The 14,946-nt window shown below is 36.2% G+C and overlaps 1 protein-coding gene across 2 annotated transcripts in view; it reads right to left on the bottom strand.

Moving 5' to 3' along the window:
* Window positions 1-14,340, bottom strand: part of LOC307005205 (complement C4-B-like) — a 38,970-nt gene extending 24,630 nt beyond the window's left edge. For both annotated transcript variants that reach the window (XR_013799234.1, XM_079625107.1), the window contains exons 1-31: window positions 14,186-14,340; window positions 12,945-13,131; window positions 12,547-12,718; window positions 11,283-11,353; window positions 10,998-11,086; window positions 10,748-10,830; window positions 10,532-10,619; window positions 10,213-10,333; window positions 9,994-10,123; window positions 8,643-8,755; window positions 8,329-8,490; window positions 7,947-8,114; window positions 7,675-7,860; window positions 7,384-7,539; window positions 7,127-7,259; window positions 6,900-6,971; window positions 6,206-6,415; window positions 5,976-6,087; window positions 5,685-5,755; window positions 5,466-5,605; window positions 5,037-5,258; window positions 4,858-4,909; window positions 4,658-4,747; window positions 4,309-4,515; window positions 3,663-3,738; window positions 3,306-3,498; window positions 3,093-3,194; window positions 2,148-2,310; window positions 1,822-2,036; window positions 1,553-1,711; window positions 871-930 (exon numbers count right to left, since the gene is read on the bottom strand). Coding sequence is in view for 1 of the 2 variants with exons in the window: in XM_079625107.1 (XP_079481233.1) it covers window positions 871-930; window positions 1,553-1,711; window positions 1,822-2,036; window positions 2,148-2,310; window positions 3,093-3,194; window positions 3,306-3,498; window positions 3,663-3,738; window positions 4,309-4,515; window positions 4,658-4,747; window positions 4,858-4,909; window positions 5,037-5,258; window positions 5,466-5,605; window positions 5,685-5,755; window positions 5,976-6,087; window positions 6,206-6,415; window positions 6,900-6,971; window positions 7,127-7,259; window positions 7,384-7,539; window positions 7,675-7,860; window positions 7,947-8,114; window positions 8,329-8,490; window positions 8,643-8,755; window positions 9,994-10,123; window positions 10,213-10,333; window positions 10,532-10,619; window positions 10,748-10,830; window positions 10,998-11,086; window positions 11,283-11,353; window positions 12,547-12,718; window positions 12,945-13,131; window positions 14,186-14,262 (4,080 nt within the window). In the remaining variant the exon portion in view is untranslated. The remainder of the gene's footprint in view (window positions 1-870; window positions 931-1,552; window positions 1,712-1,821; window positions 2,037-2,147; window positions 2,311-3,092; window positions 3,195-3,305; window positions 3,499-3,662; window positions 3,739-4,308; window positions 4,516-4,657; window positions 4,748-4,857; window positions 4,910-5,036; window positions 5,259-5,465; window positions 5,606-5,684; window positions 5,756-5,975; window positions 6,088-6,205; window positions 6,416-6,899; window positions 6,972-7,126; window positions 7,260-7,383; window positions 7,540-7,674; window positions 7,861-7,946; window positions 8,115-8,328; window positions 8,491-8,642; window positions 8,756-9,993; window positions 10,124-10,212; window positions 10,334-10,531; window positions 10,620-10,747; window positions 10,831-10,997; window positions 11,087-11,282; window positions 11,354-12,546; window positions 12,719-12,944; window positions 13,132-14,185) is intronic.
* Between the last annotated feature and the right edge of the window lie 606 nt (window positions 14,341-14,946).

Genomic DNA, 14,946 nt, shown 5'->3' with positions numbered 1-14,946 from the left:
ACAGTCATAAGTATAAAGAGAATAAATAAGGAAAGTAATAAAGAGGGGACTAGTTAAAAGGAAATGCCCTAACAACCTACTTGTGCCAAAATATCCTGGAAGAGGGGTGGGTTCAGCCCACATTCTCTGGGCAGGTTCTTGCAGGAGACTGCTTCTTCCAGAAACACGGAATGTGGCAGGATAGCAAGACAGCTCCTTGAGTCCATCTAGGAAGAGTGAGCACCCATTGTATTGTGGTGTGATACACCTCTCCCTCGAGTTGCACACAGCTGGAGAGAGAAAGGGGGACACCCGTCTGCTCTCGCCTCAAACTGTGAGCGTAATCCACCTCAGCAAAGCATAATCCGAAATGCAAGGTTGCTTTCAGAGTCGGTAGAGAGTGTCTCAAGTTCAACCTGTCTCTGCCAACTTAATTGTGATCCCCATGATCAAAGCCGCTTCAGCAAACACAGGACCCGAACAGCAAATGCTTGTCTCTGATCGCTTGAGAAGAGAGCCAGGTAGCGGAGCTTCTTCTATCTTGAAACACTCACAAAGAGGACAGTCAACCTTTTCGAGGGCTGACTGAGCGTGCTTCGCTTCCAAACACATAATACAAATCATGCATGTCATCCCCCATACTAAACTGGGAGCACGGCAATGCGCAGCTCCAAATCTTATCATTTCTGCTGGCCATTCTGTCTAAAACACAGAGTGAGGCAAACAATATGACAAACAATATCACGCAAACAGAAAAGCGACTTTCTGAGGACACCGGTCATGGAGATTCATTCCCATAGCATGAAAGCCATGACGCAATAATGATTTCCATTCAAAAGGGAACTATATACAGTATATACACATGGTGGAAATATTTTTTAAACTGCTTACTTTGATTTTAACCTTTCCTTCTCCGGAAAGGCTCATATCGATTCCTTTTCCTACTAGTCTCTGGAAAGACAAAAAAATTATACCATGATAAAAAGATCAGAATGAAAATAAAAAAGAAAACTAAGATAACTGTAAGTCATAGTGAAACTATGTTTATAAGAACTTATGAACTTGACACCTGGAGTACAACAGGCCAAATTATCTAATCAATATCTTCTTTTGAATATACACCCCCATTCTTGTAGGTATGTGTATGTCATGCCACAGTATTTTGGATTTAGGACAGAACTTTGAATTCAATCTTTCATTCTCCTTAGCCATTTTGCTAAATTTATGTCAATATTTTGGGCCCCTGACCTGTTACCCACAATATTTAACCAACATGAATTATTTTTCATTAAAAAGAATAATAATTACACATTTCTATTTCACACGATTTCCCATAAAGTGAACCAGTCATATCTAATATATATATATATATATATATGTTTTAAAATTGCCGCACAATTCTGACATTCATTCAATTTGAAATGTCTGTATTATTATGAAATGGGTTTTTTTATATTAAAGATTTTACAATCATTTATATACCTATAGTAGCTATCCAAGTGGGATTCATAAACTTTTAAGCAGCAATAGTTGATCTTTCTATATTAGTCAGCTACAGGTTCAGACTGTTTACCTTTAATTCTGTTTCCACTTTCTTTTCATTTTTGTCCAAAAGCAGCCTCTCCATCTCAGACCTTCCTGGAACGGTGAACAGTGCATTGACTGTAGTAATGGGGGTTTCTGGTATATTCAGTGCATACTCTGCGAGGGCTTCCAAAGCCATGATAGTATCCTAAAGTGTATTAGAAGGGTATAAAATAGTGCTGTTTTATAATTCCTTCTTTGAAAACCTTGGAATTAGAGTAACATACATACAGTTTCGTCCAGTATCATTAGGCTCACCTGTGTTGATTTGAAACCTCCTTCATAGTTCTCTTGTGAAGACAAGTAGCATGCAGCAGCATGTGCTGTTGTTAAGTCATTATGTTGTAGTGCAGTCATGAGAGCGTATGCAGTGGTCTCTACTGTTAACGCCATTGCAGGGGGCACACCGTAACTTCTAGCCTCATTTACCAGTCGCATATGGTCATAATCTTGCCACACAAGACACTCTCCCACTTACCAGTTGAGCATGTGAGAGGAAAGAATTTGCAGAAATACATGAATGACTAAAATAATGATTAAAGTCACGATCACTTCCATAAAGAAGTATATACTTGGTATGATACCTGGTTTTGCAAGTCTTTTGAGTTTGCTCCATGCTGACATTGCTTGAGTTCGGTCAGCGAGGCAGGTAGACAAACAGTACGCCGTGATGGACAGCGCATAAGGTCTTTTAAGATCATCAACCCGTTTAAGGAGGAAGTCAGTGGCACGAGAGATGTTGTTCTCCTAGTGAGCATTAAAAGATAGTATTGTGAGCGTGACACATGAAAAGTGCAGCAAAATGTTCCAGGAGCAACACATTTTAGGTTTTGCAGAAATGTAGCCAGAGTCACGCATTTCCAACACAGTGACCCCACAAAGTATTGGACACTTAAGTCTCACATTACAATGTTTGAATTTCATTGCATTGCAACTGGTGATTTTTCGTGCATGTATGAAGTCATTTTCTCCCCAAGTTTTCTCAGGTGTCCTAGCAGAATAACCACTGGTGTAATATTAACAATAAACATATTCTATAAAGTTTGAAAAGTTTGTCTTTATTTTGATATTGTTTCTTATTTTGAAACCTAACCAACTTTCTTTAATTAAAAAATGTGTCTGTGTTATATTTCCTTCATAAAGTGCCACTTGCTTTGATATTTAGTTGTATAATGCAAATACATTTTTAAATTTTCAGTTTTTTTTACAGAGCCCCAAAGGGACATGAAAAAAATATATGCTTTAGCATTCCTCTTGCACTTTCCGTTCTCTTGAAAAATTTTTTTGTTCTTCTTTATGTTAACTTTGTGTTCACTTGCAAAAGTTTTGCATTTCTGGTGATGACATAATGTTTTTTTGAATGCTTTTGTGAGCAGGCGAGCACAAACGTTTTATGAGCGGTTAACGCAAAAACATGAACACATATTTTTTCCATCACCATCATCCTCTTAGTGCTGCCGTAGATTGTGGCTTACGTGTCCAAATACTTCTTGAGGCCAGTGTAAATGATACAATCAATCGGTTCTTACCACATTGGTTCTTTCTCTGTCCAAGAAAGGGAGGGAATGGTTGAGGGCTATCGTGATGAAAGCTGTTAAAGAGGCATCTTGTTCAACTCCTCCAATACCTCCCTACACAGAAACACTGAATATCAGTGTTTATACTATTTTGCAATGTTTGACAGGGTAAAGCTTTTTGCAAAACCCCTTGGTTTACTGGCAAATGATGGAAGGCGTTCAGACCTGCATTTCCCTGTGTATGACTGGATTAGCATCAGTGAAGGACCCATCTGAGCTCTGTGTTCCAATCAGATATGTGACTGCTTGGCGGATGTCCTCCTGTCTAATCGTTCGTTCTGTTGTTCCTTGCTGTTCAATAGTTTCTATCTGTCGATCAGCCACGATAGACAACACTTTCACCACCAACGCAGTCAACCTACGAGAAGTGAGAAGCCATCTGATACTTTTTTGGGATTCAAAATCTAAAAATAAAGCTATATTTTGGGTACAATAGATATTATGGGATGTGGCAAGTGCTGCTGATTTGCATAACACATTTGTATGACTTTGTATATTTTTGACATTTAAATGCAATCTTACCAGGTACTTGTCGGATAGTTTAGCCAAGCTCCATAAGATCCATCAGGCTTTTTGAATGTTAAAATTCGTTCATAAGCTGCCAGAATAAAATGTGACACCACAAACTTTTAGTCAGAGCAGGGTACAGCCTGATACAATCAAACTGTGTCATATCAAACTCATATACCTAAATACGCTATATTTAATTTGTTAATGCAAACAGGGCTGTGAGGGATATTTGATGCTGACTGAACAAAATTCACTTAAAAACTAAAATCCCCCCCCCCCCCCCCCCCCCCAGATTCCATTAAATCTCTTATGTGGCATAACAACCTAATCTCAAAGGAAAACTATCTTACTATCCACTATCTTACGAAGTTGCAATTCATGCCAATTTTGTATGAATTAGTAGGGACGTGCACAGAGCCTCATCAGCACTGTGAATTAGTATGATGAGTATTGTACAAAAATGTACGATCTTTCTGAAAAATTAAGCGTGGAGGTCCATCCTAACCCCACCCCTATACATACCCATCACTGGGGCGTAAGCAGATCATACGAAAATGTATGAATGAAATTTTATGAATTCTTATGAATTAGCCACAAATCCGCTAAAACGTCAAATAGTTACAAATTGTCAAGAGATTGTGTTGGGCATACAGTAAACCTTTCTCAATGAAATCTAATGCTTTGTCTCTGGAGCCTGCTTCCAGTTCCAGCCAGTTTTGACTTTTGTCCAGGTAGCGGATTGACAAAGCAGTCGGAGACATAAAGATCATAGTCTGCTCTCCACAGCCTTTCGGTGCCCGGATCATATTTTCCACTTTGGTTGGTGAGAGTAACTGAACAGCAGTGGACTGGGCAAATCCTTCTTCTGCATAAAAAATAAATTAAAAAAAATCATATATATATATATATATAACCAATAAATAATGATACAAAAAAAAAAGCAATATCAGAAATTGAGAAATTGAGAATTTGAAAGCATTCACAACAACTTAGTTTTTGCTTTGGACCTTCTAGTTTGACAAACAGGTTGACATTTGTTTCAGGAACGGTGTTGTTTGGGAAAGATCCATCAATAATCAAGCGCTGGTCACTTCTACCTGTTGAGCAGAGTTCAGGTTTTTATATATGTTGAGATTACCATGTCACGAACTTTGTCAGCCACCATATGTGTATATCTGGGCGATCAAACGATGGCTAACAATCTCACCATCCAGATTAATAAAATAAGTCTGCTCTTCTCTCATTTCCACTCCCTCATTCTGAGACATAAAAAGAAAGACAAAAGATAGAATCACTGAACTCCAATTGTTAAAAAAATTAAATAAAAAAATTTAAAATGAAAAGATATGGGATATTTTTGTATTTTGATATTCCCCTCCCCCTTACCTTGACCAGGAGCATCTTTTGAATGGCATCCAGTTGTGTTTTTTCGTCTTCTATAAGGTCATAAAGTGCAATAGTGATAGGGATTTCGCCAGCTACCATGGGAACGGCAGGAAAAGTCACCGTTTGAGATGACTGTTGCTCCATACTGATTCTGACAGTGGAAGAGGAAGATGCTGACCCGGGTGAACAAAGACCATCCACTTGTTTCATTTGCACAACAAGCTGACCAGGAAAGTGAATAACAATTAATCTCAGAAATAATTTATCTTCTAATGTTTTACAATGTATAATGCAACAAATTGTGATTATTTAAATGTAGTTTTATTTAATAAATAATAATAATGTACCAGTCATTATTGTAAAAGTGGTACGATAGTGCAGTGAATAGTGCCACTCAGTGTTCTAAAAAAAACGTTAATTTAAACAAACCTCTCTTTCCATCTTTCCATAATTAAAGATCACCGCAACTATAGACAGTTGCTCAAAGCGCTTGACCGAATAGGGTAGCCTCAAGGATATAAAGACCGGCTTAAATACAAGGAGGTCAACAGGCTCTGTCACACAAAAACCTGCAAACAATAAAAATAAAAGGTTTAGTTCGTTGGTGGATTGACATTAAATTTGATAACAGTGAAAGGGGGAAATTACCATGGGATGCAGATAAGCTGAGAGCCTGGATCTCCCATGTTGTGATAGAGTGGAGTAAATGGATTGTGTGTCTGGAAGAAAGACCTGGTGCAATTACATCATTATACAAGACCTTTGTAAATCATAATCATGAGAAAATTCAATGTAAACATTTTATACTGTAATACATTTATATGCACTGTATGATATAGTTAAATGTGTGAACACATTTTTTCTTAGACTCTCATGTCTTACTTAAATGTAACGTTTATATAGGCCTATGCCTACTTTATAGACAGAGAACCTACTCACTTTACTTTTCCTTTCACATCAATAGGCTTAAACTCAAAGCTTGGAGGGAAATAACGGCGAATTGATTGTATGTCAAAATCAAAGAATTCCTCATCTTCATTAGAATCAGCAGCTGTGGGAATAAAATAAAATATAATAATTTGTGTAAGAAACAAAATCAGATGTCTTCATTGCACAGATTGTGGCACAGCTGAATTTACAAAAAGCCTTATGGCACTTTTATGACTCACTTCTGCCATGGCCTTTCCTCTGGTCCTCTCTCCTCTTTTTGTCTCTTAGCTTGGTTGCAAACTCACAGCACTTTTGGAAGGCATCCACACAGTCTTTGCTTTCTGTTTTGCTCACTCTTTTTGCTCTGTCCTCACAATTGAACTTCATAGGAATCAGGGTAAAACCATGGCGACAGCATTTCTGCAATTCTGCTTTCTTAAATTCAGCCTCTACAGGACAAAAGTGATGAGCAGGAGAAGTTAACAGTAATTACACATCTTCATAAGAATTTCCAGGTCATGTATGCCACTGTGTATAGCAACAATAATTAATAAAAGAGAGAATATAAATTGTATATAGATGCACTCAGTTGTTATTGTACACGTCATAATAAATAAATAAGTTTAAGTTGAAACACTAAAATTACTAAAACAATACATTGAAAATAAGCAATACAAACTAATAAAAATAAAAATATTATTAAATAAAAGAAAGACAAATAACAATATTTAAAAATAAAAAAGTGACAAAAGCACATACCATCAAAACTAAAATGAACACTGAAAATTTAAAAATGAAAGCTAATTCAGCATATTAATTTACAATATAATATAGTATAGAAATAATATTACTGACTAATAATATTACTGTCATTAGATGAGCTTTACGAATTGATACAAAAGGTAATCAAATATTCAGCTGACAATACCATACCTTTTTTAGCCATTTCTGATTGAATATCTGTAGAGCGTTTGTTGCGCCTAAAACCAGACGCGCAGCTGAAACCTAGAAGTACAATGATTTGGAAAATATAATTTGCATATTGTAACAACTCTTTCATGTAAAGGTAATAAGAGATTGAAAATAAAACACAGAAAATGACCATTATTTTTCCATTTCTCAAGCACTGAAGTAGAGAAGAGTTTGGCATAATTTGGCACCTTTTCTCATCATTGAACGGATTGTGGTCGAGTGTGAGATGAAGGCCAGACCAGCGTCATTAAAAACAGCAGCTGTGTTTTCTCCACCGCCAAACGAACACCCCAGATCATAAGACTGCATGGAGGTGAACACCTTAACACACGGAAATGAGAAACAGTAAAAGAACAAACACTCAATAACAAATTTGGGTTTATCTTATATGTAGGCCTATATCTAATTTTTCAGAAACCAATAGGTATTAGACAGTAAAACACACCTGTTTTGGAGTGAGTTTGTTTTGAGAACCCAGGGCGTAAATGGCTTTATCCACAACTAGTAAGGCCACTTTTGCATCCTGTGTTCCCACATCAATGTCAAGCTCAGCTGAATCCCCTGGCCCATAATTATGATTGCCATTCAGTTTTATCTCAAGCTAAAGGGAAGATGGGAAAGCAGAACTGTAAACATTTGGAAAAAATTTTACTGTATTGTATAGTTTTGACATAAGATTACTAAAACATTGTAAGCTGTTAAAAATATATATTTTAAGTATTTTGTGTCTGCTTACCTTTCCCTCACACTTGTCCTCTATATCTACCCACACTGAGTCTGCAATGATGTCCCCATCTGTGTCATAGTAAAAGGCGATCACTCTGAAGGACGGGGTCATCTCTGGGCTGATGTGGATGGATATTTTTACTGCAGAACCTGATGCAACAGAGCTTGCTGTTCTCAGCATGCCTCTGCTGACAATCTGAAGAGATGCATATATTTCTCAAGAGTTCTCTGGTATATAAAAACATTCACTTTAAATATATGACATTTTATTACATTACTTACCATATAATATATTTGCTCATCTACTGGATTTCCACTGACATAAAATGTAACATCTAGAGACTCCCCTGAGGACAGGACTCTATTAGTCACACTCAGATACAGGAAGCTGTTCTTTGTGGATTTCACTGGGCGCATTTCTCTTGTTGACTTGACACCATCCACTGTTGCCTGTTAAAATAATAGGTCAAAAATATACAGTATAGTGTAATATTGTGTTATATAGTTTTTCAATAACTGAAAGTATTTTTTTTAAAAGTAGGCTTGTTTTACAATCAAATTTAATACAGTAAATGTATAATAATAAATAAATGCACTGCTTTTTCCAGCAGTGTTAAACAGGCCTTAGAGGTATTAAAATAACTTTATTCTTTGGATGTTTAACCTGCATTGAAATGGAAGATGGTGTTCCTTCCAAGTTGAAAGAGTGAAATGCGATTCCCTCTTTATTAGTTATAATAATTGTTGACTTTTCTGTGGTGCTTGAGACATCTAAGTTCACTTGAACGCCTTCAGCCGGCGAACCATTTGGGTGATGGACTGTGACCTAGTGAAAAACAGGGACCACTGGTATACTAACACAAAATCATCTGCAAAATGTTAATATTTTAAAGTGAAAGAATTACTGCAAGCATAATCCTCAATGACTGACAGTATCATTACTATACATTGTTTTATGAATAGAAGTGTTTTCTTTACCACAGCATGAAAGGGAAATTTAGGTGTGTAGAACAATCTTGTCCGAGACAGATCCACATTGTATGGACTCAAAACGATGGGAAGGAAAGCTGCTGATTCCTGTACCTCACCACCTTATGAGAGGTACACAGTTGGTTTAGGTCAAGTGTTGTAATGAATGTTGTAAGTTTGAACTATTTTCAGAACTTTAGGCATCTTAACATTACATAGCACATACAGACATATTACATTTGTTTCTCTGTTTAATCAATAGTCTGTTCAGTTAATCTTGCATTTTTGAGGCCAGATTTACTAAACATGGCAGATTAGCGTAAGACTACAATCCCATAAAGGACAGATGGGAATGGAAAGTTCTGTGGGTCATCTAATGAGAGTACGACAATTAAACAACACAGACACAGCCATTTCAAGTGCAAAATAGGTTAAGACATGTTTTATTTAAAAGTTAAATAATGCTACAAATACCAGAAAACTGACTACCGCAAACCTTAGTAAATCACGTTGCAGGATATATTTAAAGGGGTCCTTGATTATGATTTCACTTTTTTTTACTTTAGTTAGTGTGCAATGTTGCTGTTTGAGCATAAACAACATCTGCAAAGTCACAACGCTCAAAGTTTAATGCAAATGGAGACAAAAATGGCTTTTTAAGGAATACAACAAACGGCTGCAAGGGACTACAACAAGCTTCTTTCCGGGTTGGTGACATCACAAACCCTAATATTTACATAAACCCCGCCCCCGGGAACATGCAACAAAGGGGGTGAGGCTATGTTGGGCCGCTTTAGAGAAGAGGAAGAGTTGTTGTCGCTGTTTTGTAAATCTCTGGAAAAAAAATAGTTGGTTCCACTTTATTTCGATAGTCCACTTCACACATACTAACTATAAGTAACTGTGCAACTAGATGCCAACTAACTCTTATTAGAGTATTAGTAGACTGCTGTAGACCGTCAGTAGACTGTTAGGTTATGGTTAGGTGTTAGGGTTTAGGTTAGTAGAATAAGTTGACTTGTAGTTGCCAAGTTCCTTATAGTCAGTAGAATATCTGTTGGGGTAGCATCAAAATAAAGTATTAGCAGATATTAAGCAGACAACATATTCATACTCTAATGACAGTTAGTTGACATGTAGTTGCAAAGTTACTGATAGTAAGTAGAATGTCTAAAGTGGACTATCAAAATAAAGTGTTACCAATTTGTCCTAAGGCTGACGAATTTAGAGAGGTAAAAATTTTACATCTAGAGATGTTACATTTGCTAGCCCACAATGTCAGTAAATCTGGCCCATTGTCTTTAAAATGTATTTAACTTTTAACAAAAACAATTTCATGTCTTGTTCTATGATTGATTACTTAAAATATCTGTAACTGTGACAGCAATGTAGAATTGGGCCCGAGCCGCTGCCAAATCATCTAATGTTGAATTCAGTTTTTGGTTGATATCTGAAATTTTAACTGTAATCTCAGCATGGCCTCTCTTCACCTAAAAAAAGGGGAAAACACCATGAAAGAATATCAAAGAGTGATCTATGAGAATACAGGGAGTTTCAATAGATTACGGTTTCTACTCACAGATCCAGTTTTCTCCATTCCCTTGATGAATTCAATTTCTCCAGCATTATTCTCTGACTCATCCTTTTTCATCCCAAACCGACAGTGGAAACCGCCATTAATTTCCTTACCATAGGTGTATCTTTAAAATCATTTAAAAAACGGTATTATTCTCTTTTCTCAAATTTAGCAAGCTCATATTGATACCATTAAAGAATGAATTAACCTCAAAATGCAGGGTTATAATAGGATGAGTAAATAATGACTGAATTCTTCTTTTAGCTGAACTATCCCTTTAAGAGTATTTATTTAATGATATTCGATCTGAATGCGAACTTACGAGGCTTGAATGGTGAATGTGAATGTCTCTGCTTTCACTAGCAGAAAGGCTTTCTCTGACTGAACAGAAACCCCAAAGCTGGGAAGAACTGACAAAAATGCATTGTATTTGAGTTAGATGCCATGCAATATCTGCAAATTAAAGATTTTTATAGATATTTATAAAATTAGGGAAATATGTGAACACCCATATCTACTGTAGTTTCACTTCATTTACCAAACGTCTGGACCTTGAATTCACGCACGGCAGGATTCTTCTCGTCACCTTTGTAATGTGCTGTAATCTTCCATACACCAGGTCTGGATAAATTCAATTAAAAACATTGTATATGTGCTGAGATAAATACAGCAGCTTCAGAATGGTGTCATCTTAAAAGACTGAACGGCATGCTAATATTTATCTTCATAAACATCCCAAATTGTATACTAAGGTATTTTACTATGATAGAAAATGAGATTGACTGTACTTTGAAACATCAGGGATATGGTATAACTTTGACAGAATGCCATCTACAGTTTTGTACGTCACTTTCTTGATCTTGTTCCCATCAGCATTCTGAGGAGATAGATAAAGGTCAGTTATAGGCAGTTCATGATTTGCTCAATAAATGATGGTGAAAATTTAAGCTGCAGAAAGAATCCTATTGTATAATCTTAGAAATAAAAACTGAGAACGTGTTAGTGCTCATTATATCTACAGAGAAGCATTCTGTATTATAGGTACAGAATAAAAATAGAACTTTCTTACTTACATATAAAGAGACATAAACTATTTCTGATTTTGGTCGCATAGAGTGGTCCAGAGTGAAGATCCTGAACCTAACTGAGAACACAGATAACCAGGTTAAATACACAGTAGTAATATACCTGGAATTTTGACTTGTGACATGCTATATTTACATCAGCCTGTGTCTGAGGCAAAGCCAATCTGATTGGCCAAACGAATGAACATGATGTAGCACAGCCCGTCACAGAGTCCATAAATAGATGCCAGAAATGTGCATCAACATATTCTAATTGTCAGAAGAAGACATACAGGCGTAACCGAGGTGTGACAATGTGACGAAGCAACTCGTTCCCTTCTCGGGGAACCATGTTACATTATACTTAACCTGAGACAGTCTGCTTCAAAGTGGAACTTCAACATTGTGTCTTGGCGTTGATGCTATCGGAACTTCTATACCAATGTCACCATGCCTAAAGTGACAGAGCTAGTTCACAAGGCTGTGATAAGCACAGATGATTGTTGAGCGCAGACTGGACTTGGGTCAATACTGAAGTACTCGAGATCCTGGGGTTGAATCTGCGTCTAAACTGTAGAACCTGATGAATGTGTGAGAAAAGGAACAATCTGCCGCAAATTGCGAAACCAAAGCATAACAGGAGCGGAGGACATCGATTCTCAAGGCATGGACCGGACATAACAGCTAGAGGCTTTCTTGCTCATGAGGCAAAGGAAAGGTCTCATGTGCAGTAGACCCAATGCAATAATTGTGACTGCTACCGCCTTTAAATCTCTAAAACTGAAAGCTCCTGGTCTAGCTTTCTTGCCTCTGTGGTTAGGATCGAATCCACACATGCAGGAGACAGACGTGCCTGCATCGTCTTCAAATCCCAAACTACACTCAGAAAAGTGGTTCTCTGTTTGGGAGAAAGTACACTCTTCTTCAAGTCAACAAGTCAACACAATATATAACATTGTTTTAGTGTTTTTTTTGTGTGGATATTTGAATAAAAAAATCTTACATATTGTGCCTTTAAATAAGTTTTAAATACCAGAAGTCTTTCACAAAAAGTATCATTCTGATGTTGACAAGGTGGATACTAACTGTCATCCACATTTTCTTTTTTCATACACATTTGTAAGAACTTCTTTGTTACCAAAATCTGCTTTTGTTTGTAATTCTTGCATATTTTGACTTAGGCAACTGGATCTTAGTTGCCATTTTGGTACAGCTATATTTGACTTTTCTGACTTTTGGCTCATTAGTAAGGCAAACAATGTGTTTATTGTACCTTTCTGTGTGGGGTTGTAAATGGGTTGGTCAGTCTGAATAAAGATGTAGCCACTGTGTTTGGAGACCAGGACGCGAGTCTGCCATTTCCGACCATCAACTTCACATGCCAGGTTGAGATAAGGAGGCTCTCCATTGATCGATTTCAGGTTTGAAGTTTCATGTGCAAATATCTTGAAGAGGAAATACACAGAAATGAGCCTCAAACACAGCAACCTTTTTTTAAATGACAGAACTGTGTGTTGAGGCTTTTATTATTTTTGTTGTATATTTTATTCCATAATTTTAACAGTTACATATCCAACTAATTATTTTGAATATGTATCCTGCTAAAATATACTATTGGTATTAGTCTGAAATTACATTCAAATCTATTCATTTAGACATTTCTTTCTTTACCTCAAGCTTCACTGCCCCAAACTGTCCATTTTTGCTGATTGTTTTGGTCTCCCGTGCAGACATTGGAGTACGCATCTCTGTTTCTAAAAAACAGGACACAGGTTTGCCAAGCAATGCCTCCCCCACCTGAATCCATATGGGTTCTTTCACACCAACATGAAAGACACTCGGAGCAGTGATTAGGAATCTGATACACACAAACCAAGAGAATTTCCATGAAAACTTATTAAAAAAATATTGATAAAAATGGTAATGGCTTTCCTAAACAATTTCTCTTCAGTAATATGATAAATTTAAAGTAATACCAAGTAATCAACAAGAACGTAATGTAAAGAATGAAAAGTTGAGCTATAGACCCTGAATGTGAATTTGCAGTGGATTGTGAACTACACTGTGAACACCCTCATCTTGACATATAATTGTGCTTTTTCAAAACTATTATTATTTTTTATTATGGTTGTGACCTTTATCACATTAAAGTCAACTCCATTACATTGCATACTAGAAAATGTTTTATAAAGCATGCATTACTACAACAGTAGCCTAAAATACTACCCAAATAGCCTACCCGGTGGCCAAAAGTGATATCGGGCCTATAGGAAATTTGCCATCTTCACCCTTTATTCAAAATGTGTTAAAGATTTTGTAAGCATATTGCATAGTTGTGCTTAGAGTCAATTTTTCATTTGTGACAATGCAATAAAACATCCCAAATTATGTAGACAAAATATTTAGCCAGGCTGTCACACAAAACTTTTTGTGCAAAACCAACGAAATATTAATAACTGATTAGTAAATGTATGATTCTTCCTGTGAGATTTTTGTTATTCTATGCATTTTTTTGGCAGTAAAAAAATGTTTTTTTGCCAATTTTGTAGTGTTTTGTTTTTCCCTCATATTTAAAATATTTGTAAAAATATTAAATACTTTAATTTTATGTTGATGGTTTAATTGAGCTTGTAGGGTCACATCCGGACATCGCTTTTGGCCATCATTGTACTGTATATTGCTATTGGTCAACATTATTATTATTACTATTATTATTAATAGTCTTCTAATTAGTATTATTATTATTAGTAGTAAGCCACACAGCTAAAGTGTCATCAGCTAAAAAGGAACATATACTGTTTTGTTTCATTATTATTATTAAAATTATTCAACCACTACCACTACCACTAATAATAATTATTATACTACTAATAACCACAAAATAATATTTGTATCTACTGTATAATACTTACCTCTTAATGTTATCTCCCTGAACAGCGCAATTCATGCACAGCAGCAGATAGAGAAGAGGACGCATGTGCACCTCCATGGTGAGTGTGTGAGTCCTGTGAGCAGCAGAAGATTCCAAACAGATGTTGGTCTCTCAGCTCTGTTATCCAGATGTTGCACAATAGCAACCGAATGAATGTTATTATGGGGATTAAGTGGTTATCAGAGTTCTGTTATTGCACAACCAGGGGATGTGCTCTCTCATTGGACACACTTGAAGTGCCTTCTCCAAAGTCATGTGATTTAAAAGAATTTCAAGACAAAAATCAATGATTTTATGTGCTTTGGCTCAATTCTATTTGGATAAGTGGTAATTTTGACAATGTATTATAGACTCAATATTATCTAGGTAGTCTTTCATTAGATATTACTGAAAAATTATCTAAACATCAAGTTATTTAAAGGAAATTCAATTCAGTTTATTTCCAAAGAACGGTTTAGGATTTTATTTTTTATTTATTTTAATTAAAACAAAGAAAAGTTGGCAAAATGAAGAGTTAAAAAAACATTACATGCAACTTTTTAGAACTAAAGGTCACATGTTCTTGCTTCATTTGAAGCACACAATGTTCTTTGGAACATTCTCAAATTATGCTGGATTACATGATCATTGGCTCTTTGGCAAATTCGTGGAGTCGATGCAGTACTGTGTTGAAAAACAATCATTTGCAATTAAATGGCTATTAAACACAGGCATGACAGTTCATACAACAATGTAGAAACA

The sequence above is a fragment of the Phoxinus phoxinus genome (assembly GCF_949152265.1).
Source record: "Phoxinus phoxinus genome assembly, chromosome: 10".
Taxonomy (NCBI): Eukaryota; Metazoa; Chordata; class Actinopteri; order Cypriniformes; family Leuciscidae; genus Phoxinus; species Phoxinus phoxinus.
Note: the sequence above shows the minus strand (reverse complement) of the source record. Positions and strands in the feature narration are given on the sequence as shown.